The sequence below is a fragment of the Podarcis filfolensis genome (assembly GCF_964270895.1).
Source record: "Podarcis filfolensis genome assembly, chromosome: 5".
NCBI classification, from domain to species: Eukaryota; Metazoa; Chordata; class Lepidosauria; order Squamata; family Lacertidae; genus Podarcis; species Podarcis filfolensis.
In genome coordinates, this window is record NC_139608.1 from 95963647 (window position 1) to 95987176 (window position 23530).

Below are 23530 nucleotides of genomic sequence, written 5' to 3' on the forward strand. Positions count from 1 at the left end.
TTTGAGGAAAAGGAACCATGATCCCAGCCTTATGCTAAGCCAGGAACCATAATTCACTGTTCCTTTTCACCCAGGATAGGAGTAAAGTGGGAGCAATTTCTGTGTTCATGGTAAACTATTAACTATGGCTCCTTGTGACACACTCCTCCAAGTGCTGAACAAATGATGAGGAGCAGGGAGTCAACTTGAGTGGACACGACAGAAGTCAGACAGGCCTCTGAAACACGAACTTCCTTTTCCCAAGCAGTTTTTATTGATGGTGTTGTTGTATTTTTGTATGCTCTATACTACCTTGCTGTATTTTTATGAAATTGTCTATACATATTTAAATAAGTAAACATTTAGTAATGTAGTTATAATTTATTTTGTTTTAGGTACCCTGCTCTGCGATGGCAATGAAGGAGCAATATATATTTTATTAAAAAACCAACAATACATACCTTCTATTGCTGTTAAATCCCATGCCAAGTCTTTCTACCTCAGTTTTCTTTTTACCAGCCATATTTATTTTTTCATCTTTCATCTGAATTTCAAGATCTTTGTAGGCCAGTCGTAATGATGACACCCTAAAAACAGAGCAGAGTCAACGTATGTCGAAGGGAAACCTGAATCTCCACCCACCACCCACTGATCAATGCAGATAACAGTAATAGCAGGTGACCAAAAGTGTGAGATGCTCTTCAAATGCATGTGCTGGGACTGCATGCAACTGTCATATGAGGATTGTGTGGGAAAAGCACACACTGAGCCAAAACCTTTTCTAGCTATTCCTAACAGAAAAGGCTTTTTCACAGAAGAACACATACCCAGTCAAACATGTCAGAAGTATAGCAATGATCTAAGACGGGGGGCAAGGGACCTTCCAAAATGATCTGTGGAGCTGCAGTACAGATGAAGTACGGTCAGGCAAAAGGAGTCAAAAGGCTTACAGGAAGGCACAACGCCATTGGCTGGGCAAGAACAGTGGAGTTTGAGTCTGAACACCTAAGGAAATGACCCTCCGGTAAAAAGGACAGGGCAATGTGATCAGAAGAGCGGGCATTTGCTGAAGCTTTTCAGTGTATCCAAAAGCATGGGTTATTGCCTACCAGAGACAGTCAAATGCAGGCCTCCACTTATGCATGTTAGGCTCACGCATGTGTATACATACAGCACCAGGAAATAGTTAAATAAATCAATTCAAACTGCGTAAACAGCAAAAATGGCTCCCAAAGAGCGGGAAAATCCCAAGCTTGCAATCCCAGGAGCCTTTGCGCAGACCTTTGAGGCCTGCGGAGAGTTGGATTTTGAGAAAGGAGGTTTGGAGGGAATGACTGTGGTGGAGTTTGGCGGATTTTTGTGGGTTTCTGAATATTTAGAGGGTGTTTACAGGCTTTTTAGGTGGTGTTCACACTATACGCAATTTCATGTATATATATGCAGTACCCAGGAACCTAAATTCAAAATGAATCTTCACCTCTCTGCAAATTCAATGCAAATCACAACACAAAAGGGGGTGGGGGAGATAATTAACTCAAAAATCTTATTGATGGATATATGTTTAACTGCCTGTTATACATCTAGCTTTCCACCCTAAGAAGTACAAGAGGCATTCCCCTCCCGGAATGGGGATTTCCAGCCTACATTTTCCCTCTGTTGTCCCTGTGCTCCCCTTCGATTTCATTGGTACATTCAATTGATCTCCTGCAATAATACAACCAAGAAACCAATGAAAAATTACAAGACATAACATGACCACCAGGCAGTATCTTAGATTGTCAGATACTTATTTAAAAATACTTTGCAAGGGAATAAAAGTTAAGAGGAGAAAATAAGGAAATGAAATTGAAATGATTATAACAGCTAGATGAATGAACACATATTAATAGGATTACATTCACTGGGGTTTTTGCAATACAGCTTCTGATCCTGAAGCCATGCAAGTAAGTTGCAAAAGCTTTCGCTCAGCCAACGTGCACTTGACTTTCCAATTACAAAACAAAAAACACACTTACTTTTATCTCTCTCTGACAGCATTAACATAATCAAGAAGGTAAGAACAATATGCGTCTTCAAAACAAGGTGCAATTTTTGTGTCTGTGACCCATGAATAACCTCCTAAGGGGTCACGTCATGACAGCACAGATATTCATAAAAGTTTTAACTAAGATGTGTTGAAATGCCAAAATGTTTGCAGGTATATTTTAAAAGGACAAGCTGGGTGCATTATATTTGAATGTGCTATTCTCCCCAAACACCTTAAACTATCCCTGAAAATAACCGGGGGGGGGGGTGCAAGGAAAGTATTCAGGGATATATTGCATTAAAGTAAACTATGTAGTCTAGGGGTGGTATCCAACTAATAGTTCCATCTGAATAAGGATTTCTCCTTGCTACTTCCTGCATGCCCCTTACATTTGCTCTGGGGATTTCCACAAGCTCATCCTGGAATATAAACTAGATTGCTGGTTTGAGAGAGCCATAACAATTGCTTGAAACACCTAAAAACGCATTCATGCTGCCATCTGGTGGCCAACTGAAAAGTAGCTGCGCATTTTAACACTTCAAGCAAGTCCTTTCTGTTCAGTCTACTTTGTGTTGGACATCGTCTGAATATCCCTAAATTGCACAATTCAGCCTAGGATTTGTCGGAATCTTATGGACACTCCTTGCTACTTATAAAGGTAAAGGACCCCTGACAGTTAAGTCCAATCACGAATGACTCTGGGGTTGCGGCACTCATATCGCTTTACTGGCTGAGGGAGCTGGTGTTTGTCCGCAGACAGTTTTTCCAAGTCATGTGGCCAGCATGACTAAGCCGCTTCTGGCGAACCAGAGCAGGACACAGAAACGCCGTTTACCTTCCCTCCGGAGTGGTACCTATTTATCTACTTGCACTTTGACGTGCTTCTGAACTGCTAGGTGGGCAGGAGCAGGGACCGAGCAACGGGAGCTCACCCTTTCGCGGGGATTCGAATCGCCGACCTTCCGATCGGCAAGCCCTAGGCTCTGTGGTTTAGACCACAGCACCACCTGCGCCCCATCCTTGCTACTTAGGAATAAATAAATAAATACATAAAATCCAACTTTAAAGGTGCCAAGAACAAAAATGCTGCACCCATTTGCCTGGAAACTGGCAAGCTTTTTCCACTGACAAGATGCATGCAAATTTCATCCTTAAGCTCTTCAATGGAAGCCCCTGGGTCTCCCAACAACCCCTGGAATACACCTGGTTGGGACTGATGGGGCGAGGGGTAGTGTTTCAGCCGCTATGCCCAGGCTTTGGAATATCCTCCCAAAGGAGGCCCACCATCCATCCTATCTCTCCCATGGGATTTGGCTACATTGTAAAGATCTTTCTTTCCAGGAAGGATTTTGGTTAAGCATTTCACATTTGTCAGAAGCTGTTATAATCATTTTCTTGGGTACTTTTAATTACCGTTTTAATCTCATCTGCTTTTTAGCATTTTATTTCTCTAGCCACTTGTTAAAATGTTTTTTTTAGTATTTTGTGTTTTTAAATTGACTACAGTCTTGAAGGCAGTATAAAATGTTTTGAAATAAAAGGGAGGGGATTGCCTAAGGGGGAGGTGGTCCACACTGTGCACTACACGCATTATTGGAATGCCCCGTGATACCATCCCCTGCTGTCTGGGGCTGATGGGAGTTTGAGTCCAAGGATATCTGGAAAGCATCACAAGTCTGAGAACATCCTGTTATCAGAGCTTGCTCAAACTGCTTTTCAACTCCATCAGCTACGCTCCAGACTAAAGGAAAACAGGTGCTTCTTAAAGCATAACAGGTGCTGTCTAAAGCATGGGTAGGCAAACTAAGGCTTGGGGGCCAGATCTGGCCCAATCACCTTCTAAATCCGGCCCGCAAACGATCCAAGAATCAGCATGTTTTTAGATGAATAGAATGTGTCCTTTTATTTAAAATGCATCTCTGGGTTATTTGTGGGGCATAGGAATTCATTCACAAGGCCTGAGGGACAGTGGACCAGCCCCCTGCTGAAAAAGTTTGCTGATCCCCTGGTCTAAAGCATTCCCCGCATCAAGAACCATTCAGTACAACTACAAAAATCCAGCTTTCGTATTTGCTAAGCAAACATATTATACATGCAAAGTGAGCTACACTTACAGCGGCTCTTCCTTCTCAGTTCTTTTGCAAGCATGCATATCTTCTTTCATTTTATCTACGGCTTGGGCTTGCTTTTCAATTTCGTTAAAGCTCTTGCTGCTCATCTTCTGGGCCCCCAAACCACCTTTCTTGGCTCCAAGCTTTAATGAGAAAGATATAAGTCATTTTACAGTCTGAAATGTCAGTGAATAGAAGGAGAGGAGAGGGAGAGGACCAATAAAGTAAAGTAAACAAAGGCATCTGTTTGTACAGGTAGGTAAAGAAACTACATGTGCATTTGTTCTCTCACATTGTAAACAAGAAAAGAAAAAAGTTCCAACAATGGCAAGAATCAAGACCCAGTTTGCACCTCACAGACAAACCAAACCCCAATTTCTCCTGTACTTCCTGGTTTGTGGTAATCTCAAGTTTTGACACCTAAAGGTATTTTGCCTTCAAACCACAACATGAAAGAAGATTCTGGGGTTTAGAAGCACACTATAGTTAGCAGTCGCCATGTCTCCCTTGTTCAGATGCCACCATGGCAAAAACTAGTTTGCTCTGAACCAGGAACAGAGGTGAGCATGCCATCCCATAGCACACTCCTGATGGCCAGGCCATGATTTTTCAACAATATGCAGCACTATGAAATGTTAGCACAATGCTTACCAATTGTGGCAAATACTACTCCTTGTACACTCATGGTCAGATTACATAAAATACAGTGGACCCTCTGGATACGAATTTAATTCGTTCCGGGATCTGTGCGCACCCCAAAAAATCTGTATCCAGAGGCGCCGCTTCTGCGCATGTGCGAGCGGCGAAACCCAGAAAAATACTTCCAGGTTTGCCACTTTCGCAACCTGAAGTTTACATTACTCGAGAGTAAAGTAACCCGAGGGTCTACTGTACAGATAGAACAAATGTTACCAAGATACAAAAGATACAAAAGTCATCTAGGGTGCTATATAACTGCAGAAATACCTTCTGCAAATGGATCACTCCTTTATTCCAATGCAATGCTTCAGCATACATATTCCTACATGCATGAAGAACAGAGCCTGAGTGTGAATCCTCAGCTGGGTCTCTATATGTATAGCCTTTAAGTAAACAAACAAAGCTGGAAGCCAGTTAAATCTGCTCTTTAAAAGGGGACTAGAGAGCTGGATCCAGTCTCTCTTCCATGCCAAATACAGTGGTACCTCGGGTTACATACGCTTCAGGTTACATACATACGCTTCAGGTTACAGACTCTGCTAACCCAGAAATAGTACCTCGGGTTAAGAACTTTGCTTCAGGAAGAGAACAGAAATTGTGCTCCAGCGGCGTGGCAGCAGCAGGAGGCCCCATTAGCTGAAGTGGTGTTTCAGGTTAAGAACAGTCTCAGGTTAAGAACGGACCTCCGGAACAAATTAAGTACTTAACCCGAGGTACCACTGTAGCTAATGAAAAGGATAATCGGCTTTTGAGAAGAGGACTACATGCATGCAGTACTTCTTTTGGGCAGGAGTCCCAATATTTATTATGGATTTTAAAATTTATTTTGGTGTTTTATAGCTCTTACCTAAAGACAAATGGCAGTGTACAAAACTGCAACATAGATCCTATGGAGAAAGCTAATTTACAACACCATTAACAGAAGAAAACATGGCACCGAATCACTTACCCCCTTTCTTACTTGATTTGGCTTCTTCTTCATCATTGAGCTGGCCTCTGGAAAGTTCAACACATATTTTGTTATGATCTGTATTTTTTGAGCATGCAAATGGTCTTAACAACAATCTACACAAAAGCATAATGCATCAGCAAGCTTCCCCCTTTATTTTCCTTAACTGAAATACAGCAGTTTCATTAATAAGGAAATTAGCAGTACAGTGTAGTATGAAATGTCTTATCTTCAACATTAAAATATTAGCTACAGTATAAACAAATACATTTCTGTGAACTACCAAATTCACAAAGGGTGAAGGATACAGCAATTCAGAGAAGTTGTCCAACTGACAAGCATACCTCCTTGATATTTAACCAAAGTTGTCAGATTTTACACACTTTTACACACACACACACACACACACACACACACGGTACAGAAGTATGAACAAACTATATGCCCTGGGGCAGAATGGGGAGGGAATCAAGACACTAGGCACAAATTAGGAAACCAGTTAATAACTTATATGCCATCTCCAAAAAATAGCTTAGGGAGAGTGTGCTTTTAAAGAACAAAGTACCTAAAGAACAAAATCTTCCTCTCTCTAATGCATTTAGATTCCACCCTTCAACTCAAAGTTTCAGAATAGAATTTCAGGTCATAAATCTAAACCAGCAGACATTAAACCAGTTGATACACCTTAAGAGCAATACTCGGGAAGAGTGATCTACTCAGCGCTAAGAGGAAGACTGGACCCTTCCCCACACCAATAGTTTTTCTTATGCTCTTATTAAAAGGAAATGAGACAAAGTCATGAGGTGACTAGTCATGAAGGTTGCATACTACCTCCCGAATCAGTGACACCATGTTGCTAGGGAACAAGAGGAGACTGCCCTCATATTCTGCTTGTGGGGATTCCAAGAGGCTTCTGACTGGCACTGTGAGAAAAAGGATTCTGAACCGCATAGGCCTTTGGCCCCATCCAGCAAATCTTTTCTTATGTTCCCAGAGCTGAAATTGTCAATCATCTGTTTGTTGAATAAAAGAAGATCCACAGAAATAAGGATGCAGACCACTCCTATACGTGAGGATCTCCAGACTGATGCCAGCTTAATACCTCAAATACTGAAGTCTTAAATGGTCAAGAGGCTATTCAAGATGTTTAAGAAATGTATGGGAATATCAGCGATCAGAAATATAGTTGGGGGAAATTAAAAGCATCTAAGACTGTTTAAATTGTTAGAGGTTGGAAGGTGTTTGTAGAATTTGTACTGTTAAAACAGAAAGGGGTCAAACCATCGCAAGAGGTGTTGAAATTTTGTTGAAATAGTTACAATGGAATGGTCTTGGTGGTGGGGTGCATATTTTTATTCTTATTTATTTATTCTTATTACTTTTTCAAAATAAAAAAACAAAAAATGAATTTGCTAGAGGGTGATACATTTGCTTAAATTGGTATAAGAAGCTAAGAAAACTGTTATAATGCTCTATTCCACGGAAGTCCTAAATGTGGAAACTCAAGCAGTCAAACAGGATATTTAAAAAGATCCACAGTCACCTTTGCTATGTGTGGTGCCTGAAGCATTTACATTCTCCGAGTTGGCTAAAATAAGAGATAAAAACAAACACACGTCACTAACTAAAAAGATCAATGTTTTAAATAAACAACAGAATTTATAGTACATGGCAACTGCTGGACCCTAAAGGCCAAACTATTGCAGGGCAGGGAGGGGGTTAAGTGTATGATACTGTCTTCGAAGGACTGCACTATTCCAGACTACAGCTGGGGAAAATTACAGGTCTAAACTCCCCTATGTTACAGATGCCAAGACTTATAACAAGCTAGCCTGTTTTTGCCAGATGTGTTGGTTTTCTATATGAAAGGATTCATCATGGAGGAGCATTCAAATATGCAATCCCCCACATACATTCTGACCTGTGACAGGCTCAGGAGGCCTTTATCACATTACATTTCTCAGAAGAGAAATAAGCACCATGAATGGAGCAAAAGGGCACATTTAGATGCACTTCAATACTGTCCATACCTAGATACTGTGCTGGCTCTGGGGCCAGTCACTAAAGGCTCAGTGCAAAATTTGCACTGCTTTTTCCAAACCAAACTCACTTCAGACATGTACACATTAAAACACACAGGACTGTTTTGGACTGATTACCTAATGAAGCTTGTGGCGAGACACTAAGGCAATCAACACTTGGTCCATGTTCAGGATCTTCTAGATATATAAAAACATTAAGTACAAATAGTCCATTTTAGAATATTCAAAAATACCTTACTAGAGAGATTCCCCCCCACAGACACACACTCATGTCCCCCATCCCGAACTTCCACTCTCTGTGAACTTTTTTCACCAGAAAAATAAATTAATCACAGTATTAAGAAGTTGGAACTGCAAATGGATTACAACGTGAAAGTGGCAACAGATTTTTGTAACTATGCTGCATTTCTATCATGTTTGAAGTTGTGCTTCAGATGCAGTGACAATAGAACTGGCTAAGCTATTATTCATAAAGCAGCATAAGACATTCCCCTTTTGCAGAAGTTTGTTAAACACAGGTGCCTGCTTTTTAGCATCTATCGTTATTGCATGTGCAGCAATATTATAAAAGGGCTGCACAAGAATAAGCAGTAGCCAAGAATGCTAAACTTGAGACTACAAACTCTGTCTCTCCTCTTCAAATGGTACCTTCTTTGCTTTCTGAATCATTTTCTAGAGAAGTCTGTTTTAGAGTACTTGTCTCCTGATGTGATAACTCCCATTCTGTGTTGATAACCTGCAGAAAAGGAAAAATTAGTTACTACTCTCTATTTGGAATAAGCCCAAAGTAACCCCAAAACTGAAGTAGCTAAGACACTGGTTAATCTCAATGTTTATGCCATCATGAAAATTATAGACACACTTATAAGACATCTAAAATTTCACACCTACATTTTTTCAGTAAGAAAAATTATGAATCATCTACGGGACAAAAGTAAAGGATCCAAATAGTTCTGCCATAACTTGTCACTAGAGTATTTTCACTCATTTACATAAAGTTACAGAATTAGATAAGACAACTGCCAATTCCGTAAATTCAACAACCCTACAAACATTATTTAAAATCAATGTAAACTTGATTACACAGTGTTGTATTTTGTATAAACAGTAACTGATAGCAATCATTGTCACAAGACTGATAAAAAGTGATGCACTTTCAGATTTAACATTACATGGCAGGTCACATATTACTCAATCAGTCCGAAGCAGGGGATGCTGGATGCACATCTGGTCACCAGTCCAGAGTGGGAGAGCAAGGACTAAACTGCCACCTACCACTATGATCAACTGTAGGAAGTGCAATGTTGTGTTGGCATAAACTAGTGACATCATCTATTCTGCTGCTGAACAGAGGCAGCTCATGCCAACACAGGGACAACACTGCATTGCCTTTGATCTGTGACTAGTCCCCACCCTCCCACTCTTGGTTGTGGTGGCCAGGAAGAGCATGGATCCATGGCCCTCTCAAGACAATAGATGGGACGTTTACTGTACATCCATGCATGGGCCAGAACAGATACTGAAACTTTGCTACTTGAGAAATACCAGAGACTTAAGAAGCAAAATTCAACTTATTCTATACCCGAGGAGTAACGTGAGATGCAAAGAAGTCTTCCTCTTTTTCTTGTGGTGATAGAGGAGGGGCTCCACTGCCATCTATCCACAACTAGAACAAACACAGCATGTCATCTCATGATGTTCCCTCAACAATGTATGTTTCAGGCATAATCAACAGCATGTACAGACAGTTTCATAAAGGCATCACACGGGACTAGTCTTTGAAACGAAGGCAAACATACAGGAGTGCAAGACCTATTGGAAATCTTGCAACGGATACAGTTAATGTAAGCATTCAAAATCTGATGGCTCCTAAGCTCCAGACAATTTACACTGGCATTCATATGCTCCAATGAAAATTCAGCAGTTCTCAAATTCTTTCAGCATCACCATTCCCTCTGACAGCAAATTTGGGTCGTCAGCTTGAAACTAACACAAGGCTACCCAAAAATAAGGTCACACAGATTCTAGACACTTGGGATTTCCCTAGGTATAGAGAAATGTACTTTTATAAATCAAAAGAAAACAATTCAAGAAAGAACACAGTTCTATAGACTTCCAAGAGCCACAGAAAATCAATACTAGAGTAGACCATTGTATTGCCCAGATAGGAAACTTCCAGGTTTATATTCAAAGCCAAAGACAGGCCAAGACCTCTTTGTATGCCTTGGTGGGGTAGGAAAACATACTGCTGCTACCCAATCATAGCTAAGCTAAAATGCGCAATTTCTCTACTGTTTCCTATAAGCAGCTGTAGTCCTTTTCACATATTCATCATATGAAGGGAGCTCCATTCTGCAGAACAAAGTGTAGACTTCCATAAAGTCACACAAGACTTAATGGCCTTGTATAAAAGGTAGCAGGTTTGACTTATGTTTTGAATATTTACTGATGAGGTTCTACATTTCAAGGAAGAATACAGTTAATAGAAGTAACTAAGGTCAGAAAAACAGAAAAAATATTTCAAACCTATATAAGTTGTCATTAATTTTAAATATGATCAGTGCATCAGATTAACATAAAAGTGATTAGATCAGGACTATAAATACATTACAATTGCATAATAAATTCCCCATACCCGTTGACATCCAGTCAGATTATTTTATTGTCTTTTTTTTTAAGCAAGTGCAGACACAAACAGCCAGGAACAGGGTTTTTATTGCAGTCTCTCCAAAACTGTGGAACGCTCCCCAGGCCCCACTCTTTAGCAGCCATGCTCGACACCTACCATATGTCTCCTTGAACAATGAGAATGTCTCTTCATTTCCTTGGGTGGAGGTGGGGGGGATTTGCAGGGTGTTTATGTCAACCTCTGGCTTGCAGGGCTGGAACACAGCCTACTGTACAAAGGTCAGACTGACATTTATTGCCCACTTTTCTACGCAGCCTCCAAAAATTTGACCAAGAAGGAATGAGGGCCCTTAGACAGAAAAAGATTTCATACCTCTGCAGTAAAGATTAGGTAGCTACTTTTTCAAGGGCTGCAAGACCTAAGTCAGTGTTAGAAACTCAGATCTATAAGCTAGATGCCAAATGGCTCCTTAAACCAAGTGACAGTCATTTCAGGGCTGGATGGCTTCAAAGTCATATTTTTCCATACAACTTTTTGGTTCCTGAAATTCATTCTGATTGTGTGTGAAAACAGTCCAGACCCAGGGATCCCCAGGCATGCACCTCCAGATGGTGGAGACACCATGTGCCATCCTGCCGCCCGGGCATCTTCACTTGGTCACAAGTGGCCAATAGGCAGGTGCAATGCGCCTGGTGAATTTTGAACGCTGCTTAGGGTGCAATTCAATGTTGCTTGAATTGACTTCCACTTGTGCCACAGGACTTCATCTTCCTCTCATTCTCATTCCAACCCTCCAGAGAAGATTTTGGGAGTGACTGGAGGTATGCAGAGAAAGGTAAATTCCCACTGAACTAACAGAACTCCATTCTACTTGTACAAAAATAATGCTAGATGTTTCAAAATTTTAAAAATCTCATATCCATTTGTAAAACTAATTTTGACTTTTATAAAATATGTTTCACAGTTCATACGAAATCAGTGAACCTCTTGGTCACACTTTATGTTGGTGAACATATTAAACCTCCTCTGATTGCACAGGTAATGTATTAATTATACAGGTACTGTACCCCAACATAAACACTTCTGCAACTTTGGTGAAACTGTACGATGAACAAGATTGTACTTGGTGCAGTAAGGCAGCATGCCAAGTGATGACAGGCTGATAATTGGGGCCAAAAATATTTCATTTCAGTGAAAATATGGTAGTGGGGTTCCCCCCGCCCTGCTAATTTTCTGTAATAATCTGTTCAGGAATGCAAAGCACACTGGAAATACAATTTAAGTGATTAATATTAATCAGGGACTTTTTTCTAGAAAAAGAGGTGCCAGAACTATGCCTAAATGCTACAGAGGTGACAGAATGCACCAAAGAGATGATGGAAGCCATGATATTAATTGATACAGCATCTTCCATCTTTCCTCATTATTGCAACATTCTTAAAGAGCTAAGCAAATGTCTGAACACCATGTCAGCTTTATAAACATTAGATTTCCTGGAAATACAACAGTGGTCTAACAAGAAAGTAAAACAAGTAAAAACAAGAATCAATGAATAAGGTAGAGTACAGATCACTTACATCAGTACCATACTTCCGGGTTGCCTGAGCTGCAAGCGACTTAATTTTTTCCCTGTAAAGCTGAGCAGCACGGCTGCTATACTTAGCATTCGTGTCAGTTGTAGTGCAACCATGTTGGTGGAAAAATGCAGACTACAAAAAAAGAGTATATTAAAGAAAGACAATGTGAGTATTTTTAAAAGCATTTGAGGGTGGGTCTATTACTTTAAGTTAAAGCAAATGTATTTTATGTTTGGGCTATGCTATGTTAGGGTGGGTGAACACTATCAAGAATACTTGTATGTATGCAATGAGATGAAAGTTGTAGCATTTTTCTATAGCATTTACATATTTTCCATCTGACTGTAAATTCAAATATCAAATATTCAAACATCAAATCAACCAAATTGGTCAACCAAATACAGGTTAGCCAAAAAAGAAAAGAAATAAGATTTTAGCAAGAAAACAAAGTTAATGAGAGCAACATGCTAAAATTACAGTTTCTGATTCTGCAGTTGATGTTTTGCATAATGTATTCTGGTTTTTCTAGAACACGGAAGCCCTAACCCCATACCAATGAGAAAACAACCCCAGATTTTAGCAGGCATTGTTCATACATTTTCAAGCATATGTTTCCATCCATAAGGAATAGAAACCTGCTTGTAAACAAAGAAAGAAGACAGGATTCTCAGAAGCAGAATTTTGTGTTCAGTACAGTATTGCTTGCTGTTCTGGGAACACTTCGTGGTTAAATAAATGGGGTAGAATTATATACATAAATCAAGGGTGACTAATCTGTGGTTTTCCAGATGCTGCTGGACCACTGACTGGGACTGGTGGGAATTTAGCCCAGTAACATCTGAAGGGCTGCAGGTTAACCACTCAGGTGTAAATTTAAAAATGCAGCTTTTGCACTCACAAAAATAACACACAGAGAGACAGAGAGCTTCTGCAAAACATGAATGATGTGAAACAGTTCAGCGAGTAAAAACTCAACTTCTCAAATAAACTTACAGCATTAGCATTTCCTCCAACTTGCATACATCTCAGCTGAAACCATGACCAGTTAGAATCTAATTCTGTAGACCTACCAAAATAAAAAATAAGAAAAAATTGAGAACTAACCATTATTTCCAAACAAAATCTAGAAGCAAAACTTTTTTGTTGTTGTTAAATAAATCATGACACTGTGTAATATGTCATGTGTTGTTGTTCATCTGAGATTGTATTTACCTATTTTTTAGACCTGCTAAGGAACAGATTATTGTTATTATGTGCTCACAGATAAAACCACAGAATTCAAAGAGGGTGCACTTTCTTTTTCCCATGGCTGTATATGCCATGTAAAAAGTAATTCAGATGAATTACTTTTTTAAAAAAATTCAGTCTTTAAAGCCAAAATACAAAATTGCCAATTATGTGGCACAGTCATCTAAAAAGGGAAACTTCCATTTATACTTCTGGCATTCTAGCGCCTGTAAACAGAACCAACCAATCTTTAGGAAAGCTGTTCTAATGTTCAGTATTCAAAGTATGAAGCTCAACCACCAACATGACACAGGGGATTGGTTGCTAACGTAAATAAAGATTGTGATATTCAGTATCAGATATATGACTCATAAATGCTAAGTTCTAAAATGTAAACACATGATTGCAGTTTTCTAATGCACAACCCCCAGACGGCAACATTCACAGTAAAGCTGAAGGCAATCAAATCTTTGTTTATATTTAAAACCACTTCAATTTAATAAAAATATAAACGTTTCATCTCAATGGTAAAATGGAAAAATCCAATAATTTCAAAAGAAGTATGTTTATATAATTTAGACCCCACTGTTTCAGACTATCCAAGAAACGATTTAAAACAGTTAACACAATATCACCATAGAATTGTAGAGTTGGAAGGGCACACCAAGGCTCATCTAGTCTGATCCCAGCAAGTGGTGCCCCATCCTATTTGAAACTATAGTGGTCTCTGCTTAGCTTTACAACTGTTCTAGCAGTTTCATTGTTGCACCACTAGGAGGGGATAAAAGCAGTAAGAGTCAGCACAACAAAAGCCAGGTTAAACCATATCCAGAATTTCAGCTCTGGTCCAAAAGGCGATTGTCTGATATTGAAAGAGCAATTTTCAGATCTTAACCACTCCTTGGGAACCACACCAAAGAAATTCTCCTGTATCTACTACTGATGCCAAAGTAGCATTCTGAGGGTGGGATTCAATGCTTTCCCTCTGTCAACAGAAGGCCCTCCAGAGTAGATTTATGGTGGCGCTAGAGGCAGCAGCGGAGGGAAGACATTGCTGAAAATCTGAAAATTGCCTCCCTCCCCTGTTTTGACGACAGGTGCCTTCTGTCAGCAGAAGGGCCGTGTTGGATACCATCCTTATAAAAGAGGCACACAAGATGAACAATCCTTTTACTTACAAATATGGGAGAAAGTCAGACAAATGGGAGAAAGTCAGACAAATGCAGTAACACAGAAAAAGCATCCTCAATCCAAAAACAGCATGCAAATTCCTTACCGAACGAAAGTCAAGTGAACCCCAAGTGATCGATGAGTCCCTGAGCAGTCAATACACAGGAAAACACCATATGTTATGCTTGCCCAGCTTGGGTTTTTCGCTCCACAGTCGAAGCATATCTAGAAAACAATACAAAAAGTGTATAGCATATAGTGACAAGTAAGCATCTGAACCACAGTGTGAGACCTGCAGAATAAATAGCTCTAAATTACTCCAGCAAATGAGCTGAAGTAAGGCAAAAAGTTGGTTGCCTTGATGTAACTTCTAGTGCACCTGCAGTCTTTGAAATTAACTGGGCAGCAGGCACATTTTGGACCTATCAGCCACTTTGACCAAGTGAAGGTTCCTGGGTGCCAGGGTGGTGCCTGACATCTCTACCACCTGGAGGTGCATGCCTGGGGATCCTTGGATCTTGCCTGTTTTCACACACTAATACTCCATCCTGTAGAATTCTATCAGTTATATTTTATCTGCACAATCTGAATAAATTTCAGGAACCAAAATACTTTTTTCTGTTCAGCCTGAGCGGGAGCAGTGAACAACATTATAGTTGTTGTCTTCAATTACCCCACCCAACTGCCCAGCTCACAGTTGTGAAGAATATTCTCATGTTATGAATGGTCTGTGTCACCATTAAGAAAAATAGGTAGGGATAGGCCAATATATATGAGGACTGTCCTTGAATCAAGTGACTTGTCTTCAGGTTCTCAATGCTCTTAACCTAGCTCAAGGTTTCCATCTTAATTAGCCAGATGTTTAACTGATGGATACACAGGTAGTGCTGTGGTCTAAACTACTGAGCCTCTTGGGCTTGCTGACCATAAGGTTGGCAGTTCGAATCTGTGTGACAGGGTGAGCTCCTGTTGTTTTGTCCCAGCTCCTGCCAGTCTAGCAGTTTGAAAGCATACCAGTGCATGGAGATAAATATGTACCACCGCAGCAGGACGTTAAAGTGTTTCCATGCGCTCTGGCACTCATCATGGTGCTCCATGAGCTGGAAACAGTTTAGTCATCTTCGCCACATGACCCAGAAAGCTGCCTGCAACAAACCCTGGCCCCCTCGGCCTGAAAGCGGAGTTGAGTGCCGCACCCCATAGTCGAATTGGACTTGACTTAAACCGTCTAGGGATCCTTTACCTTTACCTACCTTAACTAATAATCAATCACAGTCAGTCTATCATTTGAAAAATGAGACTTTAGAGCCGTCTTGCCTAAAAATGGCTATTAGACATTCCGTTTTGACGACTGTAATCTTGGTTTAAGGAGCCACTTGGCACCTAGTTTATATATCTGAGTTTCTAACACTGTACCTGCAGGTGGAAGACCGTCACCTAGCTGCTTCCGACTATATGGTCTATCTCTTTATTAGGTCACCTATCAGAACACTGTACAAAAGAAGCCCAACATGTCTAGGGCTGCAATTCTATGCACACTTAACTGGGAGTTAAGCATCTAGAACACAGTAGGCATTCTCCAAATTACTATACATAGAATTGATATCCACTCTGATTTATACAAACAAAAAACATTCACTAGGATAACTGTCACCATCTGACACCTCCTAACATGTGCACATGAACAGACCCATTAACAAACATTAATATGATCCAGAACAATATACAACCTAGTTTTTAAACTGTAAGACTTCAGAGCACCTACCAAGGTACCAGAAGAACATGTTACTTTTATTCATTTGGCAGCCTCTAAATTCCAAATCCTCCTTGTTATGATCATGTCCACACACAGCTACCTCAAAACCACTTGACTGAAGTAACAGTGGCCTTATAATCCAACATTTGAACTTTGTGAACCTGAAGATCATATCTACATATCACTAAAGAGCTATAACAGAGCAGTAATTATTTTCAGCTAGCTAGCCCACTTGCCAGCAACCAATTTGCCTAAACCTGTTTGCCCTGCAGCATTTCTATTTCATCATCTTATAAGATGATTTCATCACCCATGTAGATTAATCTGTTATAAATCAGAACAACTTCAGAATTACTGCTTGAAATGAACATGCTGTTTTACTCATATTTCCACAAACCATCAGAACAGAAGATAAAGTAACTTGACTTTGGGCACTGTAACCGATCATTATAAAATTATACAGTCATGTCAGAGTGTGCAGGAATGAGCAAACAAAATTACATGAAGAAAATACGCAGAAATAACTGCCTGTTGGAAAAGCCCACATTACAGTGCTCCTCCTATTCTGAAAGGTCACTGACTCACTCTTCACCAAGAAGAAAATGGAAAAGACAAAATCAACTACAGCCCTAGTTCCTAAGCCACCTCATCAGTTTTCACTCCCTTCCATGCTGTGCTTTAAAGGAATATTGCCAACAGTGACAAGGCAGACAGAACCTTGACCATGAATTCCAGCACAGAAAAAGGAGTGAGGAGTTCTGGGCAGGAAGGAGATGCACAACGTCAGCTCCACAATACATGGATGGATATAAATCAGGAAGGACACATCTACCTACACAGCTGTCCCTATGTTTCCCAGTTTCCCCATACTTGATTCAAGTAAATCAATGTGCCCTTTTTTCTTTTGCGTTTGGCCTTGGGCAGCAGAAAAAAGAAAGCTGGAAGCAACTCATCCAAAGTCTGTCTGCAAAAGAATGCAGCAAAACCCTTAAAGATTTTAGCCCCTTCCTCAAGTCCCTAGAAATGAAGTCCTTTGCAAGAGGGAGACCTGGGTTCCAATCCCCACATCATCTATGAAGCTCACTGGGTGATCTGATCTTGGGCCAGCCTCCCTCTCTTAGCCTGACCGACCTCACAGGGTTGTTGTGACGACGAAATGGGGGGAGCGGGAGGAGGAGGAGGAGGGCCACGTGCACCACTTTTGAGCTCTTTGGGAGACCAAGGCAATAAATAAACAAATGCAAAAAATAAAAGAGAAACGAATCTGGCCACGTCTACGCGAAAGCAAGCCCCGCCTAATCGGACGGAGCTTGCTCCCTGCGTACCTCGGGGTGTTAGGATCGCAAGCGCAAAGATTTCGGGGAGGGAGATCGGAAAGCACGGAGGGGGGGGGCGATGGCCACAGAAGGTGCGAAACCACGACGAGGATCACGATCTCCGTGGGATCTTGTTCTCCTGGCGCGCGCTGTGCTTTTGCCCGGCCTCTCCGCGCGGCGAAGCGGCGGCCCGAAATCCTCGGCTCCAGGGCGGCGGGCAAAAGTGAACAACCAGACGGGAAGCACGAAGCTCCCGGAGACGCGGCCGGGCCGGGAGGCGGCGGAGGCGCGACGTGTCAGCGGAGAGGAGAAGCCCGCCTCCCTCCTTCGCCCCGCTTGCTTACCTTGTTGGTGGGGACGGCGCGGAGCCTCCGGAAAACGGCGCCGATGTCCTGCTTGCTGGGCTCGCACATCCTTCCTCTCGGCAGACCCGCAGGCGACGACCAAGCCGCCTCACGAAGCGCCGCCTCAAGCGCCACGGAGGGAGGCCAACCCGCGCGCGCGCCTCGCACGCTCCCGCCAACGGGGCGGGGCCTCCACGCGGCGCCACGCACGCTCCGCGGAGGAGCGTCGCGGGGAAGGGCTGATTTGTTGGGCGCCGATTGGGAAGGCCGGGAAGCGGGGCGGGGCTTCCTTCCCGCGAGCCGGTTGGGCGCTTTGGCGTTGCCTAGGCGACCGGGAGGGCGGGGTTTCCTTTCGCCTCGAGCCGGGGCCCAGGGCGGCGGGGCGCGGAGAGGGTTAATGCGAGGAGGAGGAGGGGGGAAAGGATACAAAGGAGACACGCGAATGAAGGCGACACGGATATACGTGTGAACGCTCAACAAGTGAACGGAAAGGGACCAATGCCCGTTTCTTTTTCTCACATTTCATTGATGATCCTCAAAGGAGATGCGAAAAGTTTATACCCAATACAAAGTATCTTTTTTAAAATAGTTTCCTGAGCCAAGAAAATAAAGGTGCTCTTTTTTGGAGGGTCGGGGAGCGGAGAAATAACTGGTTGAAGGTTTGCCTCAAGGTACCTAAAACATTCAAGATTTCAGCCCCTTCCTCAAGTCCTCAGAAATTAAGAGGAAGGGAGTTGCTGGAGGGCTCTTTTGTTGTTTACCTACATGAAAAACAAGCGAAGGCTTGGGAGGAAGGGGGAAGAACCCTAACGGGTTTCATGTAGGGCTTCGTTTCTCCTTGCCAATTAGAGAAGAAGCAGGATGTGATATGACCTGCAACTAAAAAGAAGCTGGCTGGGCCCAGGGCCAAACTCTGTGGAGGTCCCTAGCCAGCCGAAATCTCAGAGGGCCCCTCACAAATTAACTCTTAATGAATTTTTGGATTTTGAAGCTCAATTGTAATTTTCTGTCTAGATCAGTATTATTTTGACCCATAGCTGCAGGGCTCCTGAAAAGCTGCTGCCTATTTGGTAATCTGACACTGACTGGTCAAGGGATGGAGGCCTGTCTGGTCTACCCTCCAAAAAAAATCTCTCTACAGTACCTGAAAAATTTAAAAGTCAACTTTGTTTTTCCCCCACGGTAGACTCTTACTTATCAAATGGGCTATCAATTCATTAAAACTATTGGGCATAAAGAATTGGCTCATTTAGAAACCACTTGGAAATAGGTTCGTTTTTAGGAGCTATCAAATCCACTTTCAGGGTTGGGCCAGTAAAAAATTATTCAGCTCCACAACATATTATGCTTGTTGTATCTGCTGCTGTTGGAGTCAACCTTTGGAGTCCACATGCTGATGATCAGCGTGTCTGTATCAAAGTGCAATGCGATTGCAACACTAGCTCCACAGGGATTCTAAACAGCAGCTGCTTGAGGTAGCATTGAGATACTTCTGGCATGCTGTGCTATTTCCTGCTGTGTCTTGAGCATCAGGAGGAGTTACAAAACTGCTACCCTCCCTCTTGATAGTTAATTGGGTAGATAGGATGAGGACACAACATTTCGAGTCCTAAGTGTGGTTTGTAAGTGCACTATGGATGTTAAATAAAAGCCAGAATTGTATGGTTGGAAGGGACCCTGAGGGTCATCTAGTCCAACCGCCTGCTTCAAAACATCCATGAAAGGAGAGTCCACCACCTTCCGAGGGAGTCTGTTCCACTGTCAAAGAGCTCTTACCGTCAGAAAGTTCTTTCAGATGCTTAGTCTGAACCTCTGTTCTTGTAACTTGAAGCCATTGGTTTGGGTCCCACCCTCTGGAGCAGGAGAAAACAATGGGTCGAGCTTTGAAAACCGTTCCTGCAACTATTTAGCATGGGTCAGTTTAAACATGGGAAGAGTCGACCTGAGTTAAGTGGTTAGCACTGGGATGGTGCCTTCCAGATACTGGGCTCCTATCAGCTCCATCCAGCATGGCTAAAGGTTAGGGCATTGGAGTCCAACATCATCTAGAGACAGATAGGTAGCCGTGTTGGTCTGCCATAGTCAAAACAAAAAAAAAAAATTTCCTTCCAGTAGCACCTTAAAGACCAACTAAGTCAGAAGAAGTGTGCATGCACACGAAAGCTCATACCAAGAACTAACTTAGTTGGTCTTTAAGGTGCTACTGGAAGGGGAAAAAAAATTTTTGTATCATCTAGAGAGCATCACTTAAGCTATTCCTGCAGCACATTGGAGAACAAAGTCTGCATCTCTAAAGCAGTTTTGCAATTGCTTAAGGAGTTCACGTTTTGAAAAATAAAGTGCTGGGTTAACATATGCATAGAAAGGGACTTGCCTGGTTTTGTTTCATTTTGAAAAGAGGCAGAATCCACCTGAAGCACCTGGGAAATAACAAAACTGACAGCCACACTAGTATCTCATTTGCTGGTTTATATGGTTGTAAAGGAGATCAGCAGGATATTGTGGTCCCACTGTTAAGGCAGGCTCCCTGATTGGTGACTGGGACAGGGCCTTCTCTGTAATAGTGCCTTGACTTATTTTCACCCCTGTCCACAACCAAACCTTTTAGGGGAACTGATTTGTTGTTGTTCAGCATTCCTTTATTCAGCATTTGTTTTATCTCAATATATTCATGCCTGAACATAAATAAATTTTGTTCTACGCTTGCCTAGTGTAATGGGTCTGCACTTTGCCTATTCTGCATTTTGAGCATTTCTTCCAAAGTATATTTGACTCCTTTTGTAGGCATACTTTGATAGCTGGAGGACAGGACTGCAACTTTCTTCAGTCTCATGTTAGCCAAAATCATGTGTGCATTGCTGGGACAAATAGTACTTCTACTTATCATTATGCATATACCAAACAGTAATTTTTGACTATTTATCTCAAAGTGCAACAAACAGAAAATACAGCGCTTTCAGTAAAGAGAGAGAGAGAGAAGTACTTTCACAGTAAATTTGTGTTCAGCATATTTAAGATTTTATTATTTTTAAAATAGTGTGCTATACAGAAAAATACTCCAGACTTATTTTTCACCACTTGTGGCAAATCTACTGTTCATGAACAATTATGCTGGAATATTATGATGGCAGCGATCCAATACTGAACCTTATACAATTGAACTTCATATGTTAATAAATATATTGATCTCCAAAAGCGAATGTAATACCAGGAGCACTTACAGCATTTTAATTGCCAAAAAGTTATTTCAATTACAGTGTAGTTCCCTAAAATAGCATTTCTACTTATCGGATAAGATTTAGATTTTCTATAAAGCAACTTGTTCCAACATGTTCACAATCCAGCTATTTGATCTCCTACAAATGTATACAATTTCACGCTTTTACAGTTGATTTGCAATTTCAAACAAGTAGATTTTACAGTGTTCTGCTACAATAATCCACAGTGGGGCTACTGCGAGTTTATATTTGGAGCCACGATTCTACCTACAAATATTAATATTAGGATGTAACTACTATGTTCATCTTATTTAAGAATCAAAGTCACATAATACTTAGGCCTCACTCCAGTGTACTGTGGATGCAGGGCCCACAGAAGGATCCCAGGAATGCATAGCGGAAGACTGGTCTTCTCCCCCCCCCCCCGATGCCTTTACAAGGAGTGGGAATCTTGTGCGTACCTTGCAACTCCCCAGGCAGCCCTCACTGTTCCACCTCCATCAAGTAAAGGGAGATTGGGGTGGACAGGGACGTATTATGTGTGCATGCGTGCATGCAGGTCTCTTCCTCCGGAAATCACTCCATATAGAAGAGGGTCAAAACTGGGCTCCTATATCCTTATGACAATCCCTCCCAGCTACTACATCCACAGTGCACTGGGTTGAGCAGCTGATCTACTTTATGTTTAAATGAGTAAGCACTGTCAAAGCACAATTTAAATATGTTATAATTTAAATGGCTTGCTCTAAAGCTGCAACGTCCCACTGACATGGATAGCAAACTCACATTTACTCGTGCTGGACTCCACCTTAAATCTAATGCATAGACAATAGGCTGGCTAATAAGGATATGCTCTTTAAACATTTGAATATCAAATTATATATACACATGTGCACAACTTAAAGAGCATCTCAATAAAAAAAGCATTAATCTATTTTACAGTCTTTTGCTTGAAAAAATAATCTCCGTAGACGTTTCCAAATTGCACAAAATCATTAACATCTTGCAAAATGTAAATTTCTCAGCAAGAATATGATGGAAATAGGTTTAAATATTATACTTTTAGAAATCCACTTGGAAGTCGTAATTTGGAAAATTCATGTTTCTGGTGCCAAAATGCATCAATGGCATTCCAGAAACCCAAACTAACATTTGCAGACAGTATGCTACAATGTTATGTAACAGACCCAATTTGGCATTTTACACCATTAAGGCATGGAAAAGTTAACAGTACAATGTAAACTGAGGAATAATCAAATTCATAACTTAAGTAGTAGTAGATGACTCAGGCATGAAAAGATGGCAGGCTACATAGTCTTTAAATTAAAAAAATGCATCTTTCAAATATTGCTAAGAACAAATAAAAAATTGCAATTAAAAAAACAAGTTGCAATTTATTGCAAATTATTATAGGTCACTTAAAAGAAGTGATTTAAACAAGAATCAATGCAAGCTACCACCCAGAAAACTGGTACTGAGGCAGTAGCAAATTTGAAACTATACATAAGGCATGATAAAACAGTAAATTGGCAAAAAGTTCTAAGAATATCATTTTCTTGCCAACTAAATTTCCACTCTGGCCTGGTTATTTTGTGCTGTGCATAAGCTGCCAACCTTTCCCAGTTTCAGTCTGAATTGTTATCTTGTCCCCTGGGAACACATATTTCAATCCATCATTCATTTGCATTAAAGGAAATATATACAATTTCAACACATTTCAGTTCTCTTCATGGCGGGCCACCAAATTCATACTGACTGACAATTACTACAGCACTTCTATACAATTCTTTGTCACTGGATTGCCTCAACATAGTTTGCGGGATAGAGTCCAACTTGTCCATTGTCCAAGCGGCCTTTGCACCAACCCTGTTCATCTTCATCTTCTATTTTAGTTAGCTCTTCCCCTGTGAAGAGAGAAAGTAATTTCAGAACCCCAAAAATAGCTACTCCCCTGGAGTGTTTGAGGAAAATGGGTCTTCCCATTGCAGTAACAGTACTGCCTCTTCGCCCCAATAAGCATCATAGCATTAGAAATATGGGTTTTATTACATTGCTCCTCCCATCCCTTCAAAAATAGTAATAATCAAAGCATCCATTGAAGCACCATGTTAACTGGATAAAAAACACCAGATATCATCATTTATTATTATTATTTATTGATTTTATAAACTGCCTTATACCTGCTGGTCTCAGGGAATCAGGGATATCAGGGAAATTAGTTGCTACCAGTTCTGAGTGCAGGGCTAGCTAGACAGACACAGCTGTATAAGACAGTGATCTTGGGGGGGGGGGTTTGATTTTTTTAGGGAAATATTTTTCGGGAAATGTTTCTGGACAGCCTGGGATAAGAAGGTTGCAGAGCAGGTTTAAATCCCCTAGAAAAATGGAGCTCTCCAAACTGAGTGAATGGGCAGTATAATAGGAAATGAAATTAAAAGTAAACAAGTAGTAAGTGATGCCCATTGGGGCAAAAAATCCTAACATCAC

General features: G+C 41.2%; 2 protein-coding genes across 16 annotated transcripts in view; both read right to left on the reverse strand.

Moving 5' to 3' along the window:
* ARFGAP3 (ARF GTPase activating protein 3) overlaps nt 1-18080 on the reverse strand; it is a 31610-nt gene extending 13530 nt beyond the window's left edge. The window contains exons 1-11 of one of the 13 annotated variants that reach the window (XM_083615723.1): nt 17826-18080; nt 14516-14634; nt 13006-13078; nt 12013-12144; nt 9389-9472; nt 8455-8542; nt 7924-7983; nt 7308-7352; nt 5765-5811; nt 4120-4259; nt 441-566 (exon numbers count right to left, since the gene is read on the reverse strand). In XM_083615723.1, the coding sequence (XP_083471849.1) occupies nt 441-566; nt 4120-4259; nt 5765-5811; nt 7308-7352; nt 7924-7983; nt 8455-8542; nt 9389-9472; nt 12013-12144; nt 13006-13078; nt 14516-14634; nt 17826-17894 (983 nt within the window). In that variant the 5' untranslated portion in view covers nt 17895-18080. The remainder of the gene's footprint in view (nt 1-440; nt 567-4119; nt 4260-5764; nt 5812-7307; nt 7353-7923; nt 7984-8454; nt 8543-9388; nt 9473-12012; nt 12145-13005; nt 13079-14515; nt 14635-17825) is intronic. The other 12 variants (XM_083615730.1, XM_083615728.1, XM_083615729.1 and 9 more) reach the window with 12 other exon arrangements.
* A 2740-nt stretch (nt 18081-20820) lies between these two features.
* PACSIN2 (protein kinase C and casein kinase substrate in neurons 2) overlaps nt 20821-23530 on the reverse strand; it is a 52902-nt gene continuing 50192 nt past the window's right edge. For all 3 annotated transcript variants that reach the window (XM_083615819.1, XM_083615818.1, XM_083615817.1), the window contains one exon: nt 20821-22947. In XM_083615819.1, the coding sequence (XP_083471945.1) occupies nt 22835-22947 (113 nt within the window). In that variant the 3' untranslated portion in view covers nt 20821-22834. The remainder of the gene's footprint in view (nt 22948-23530) is intronic.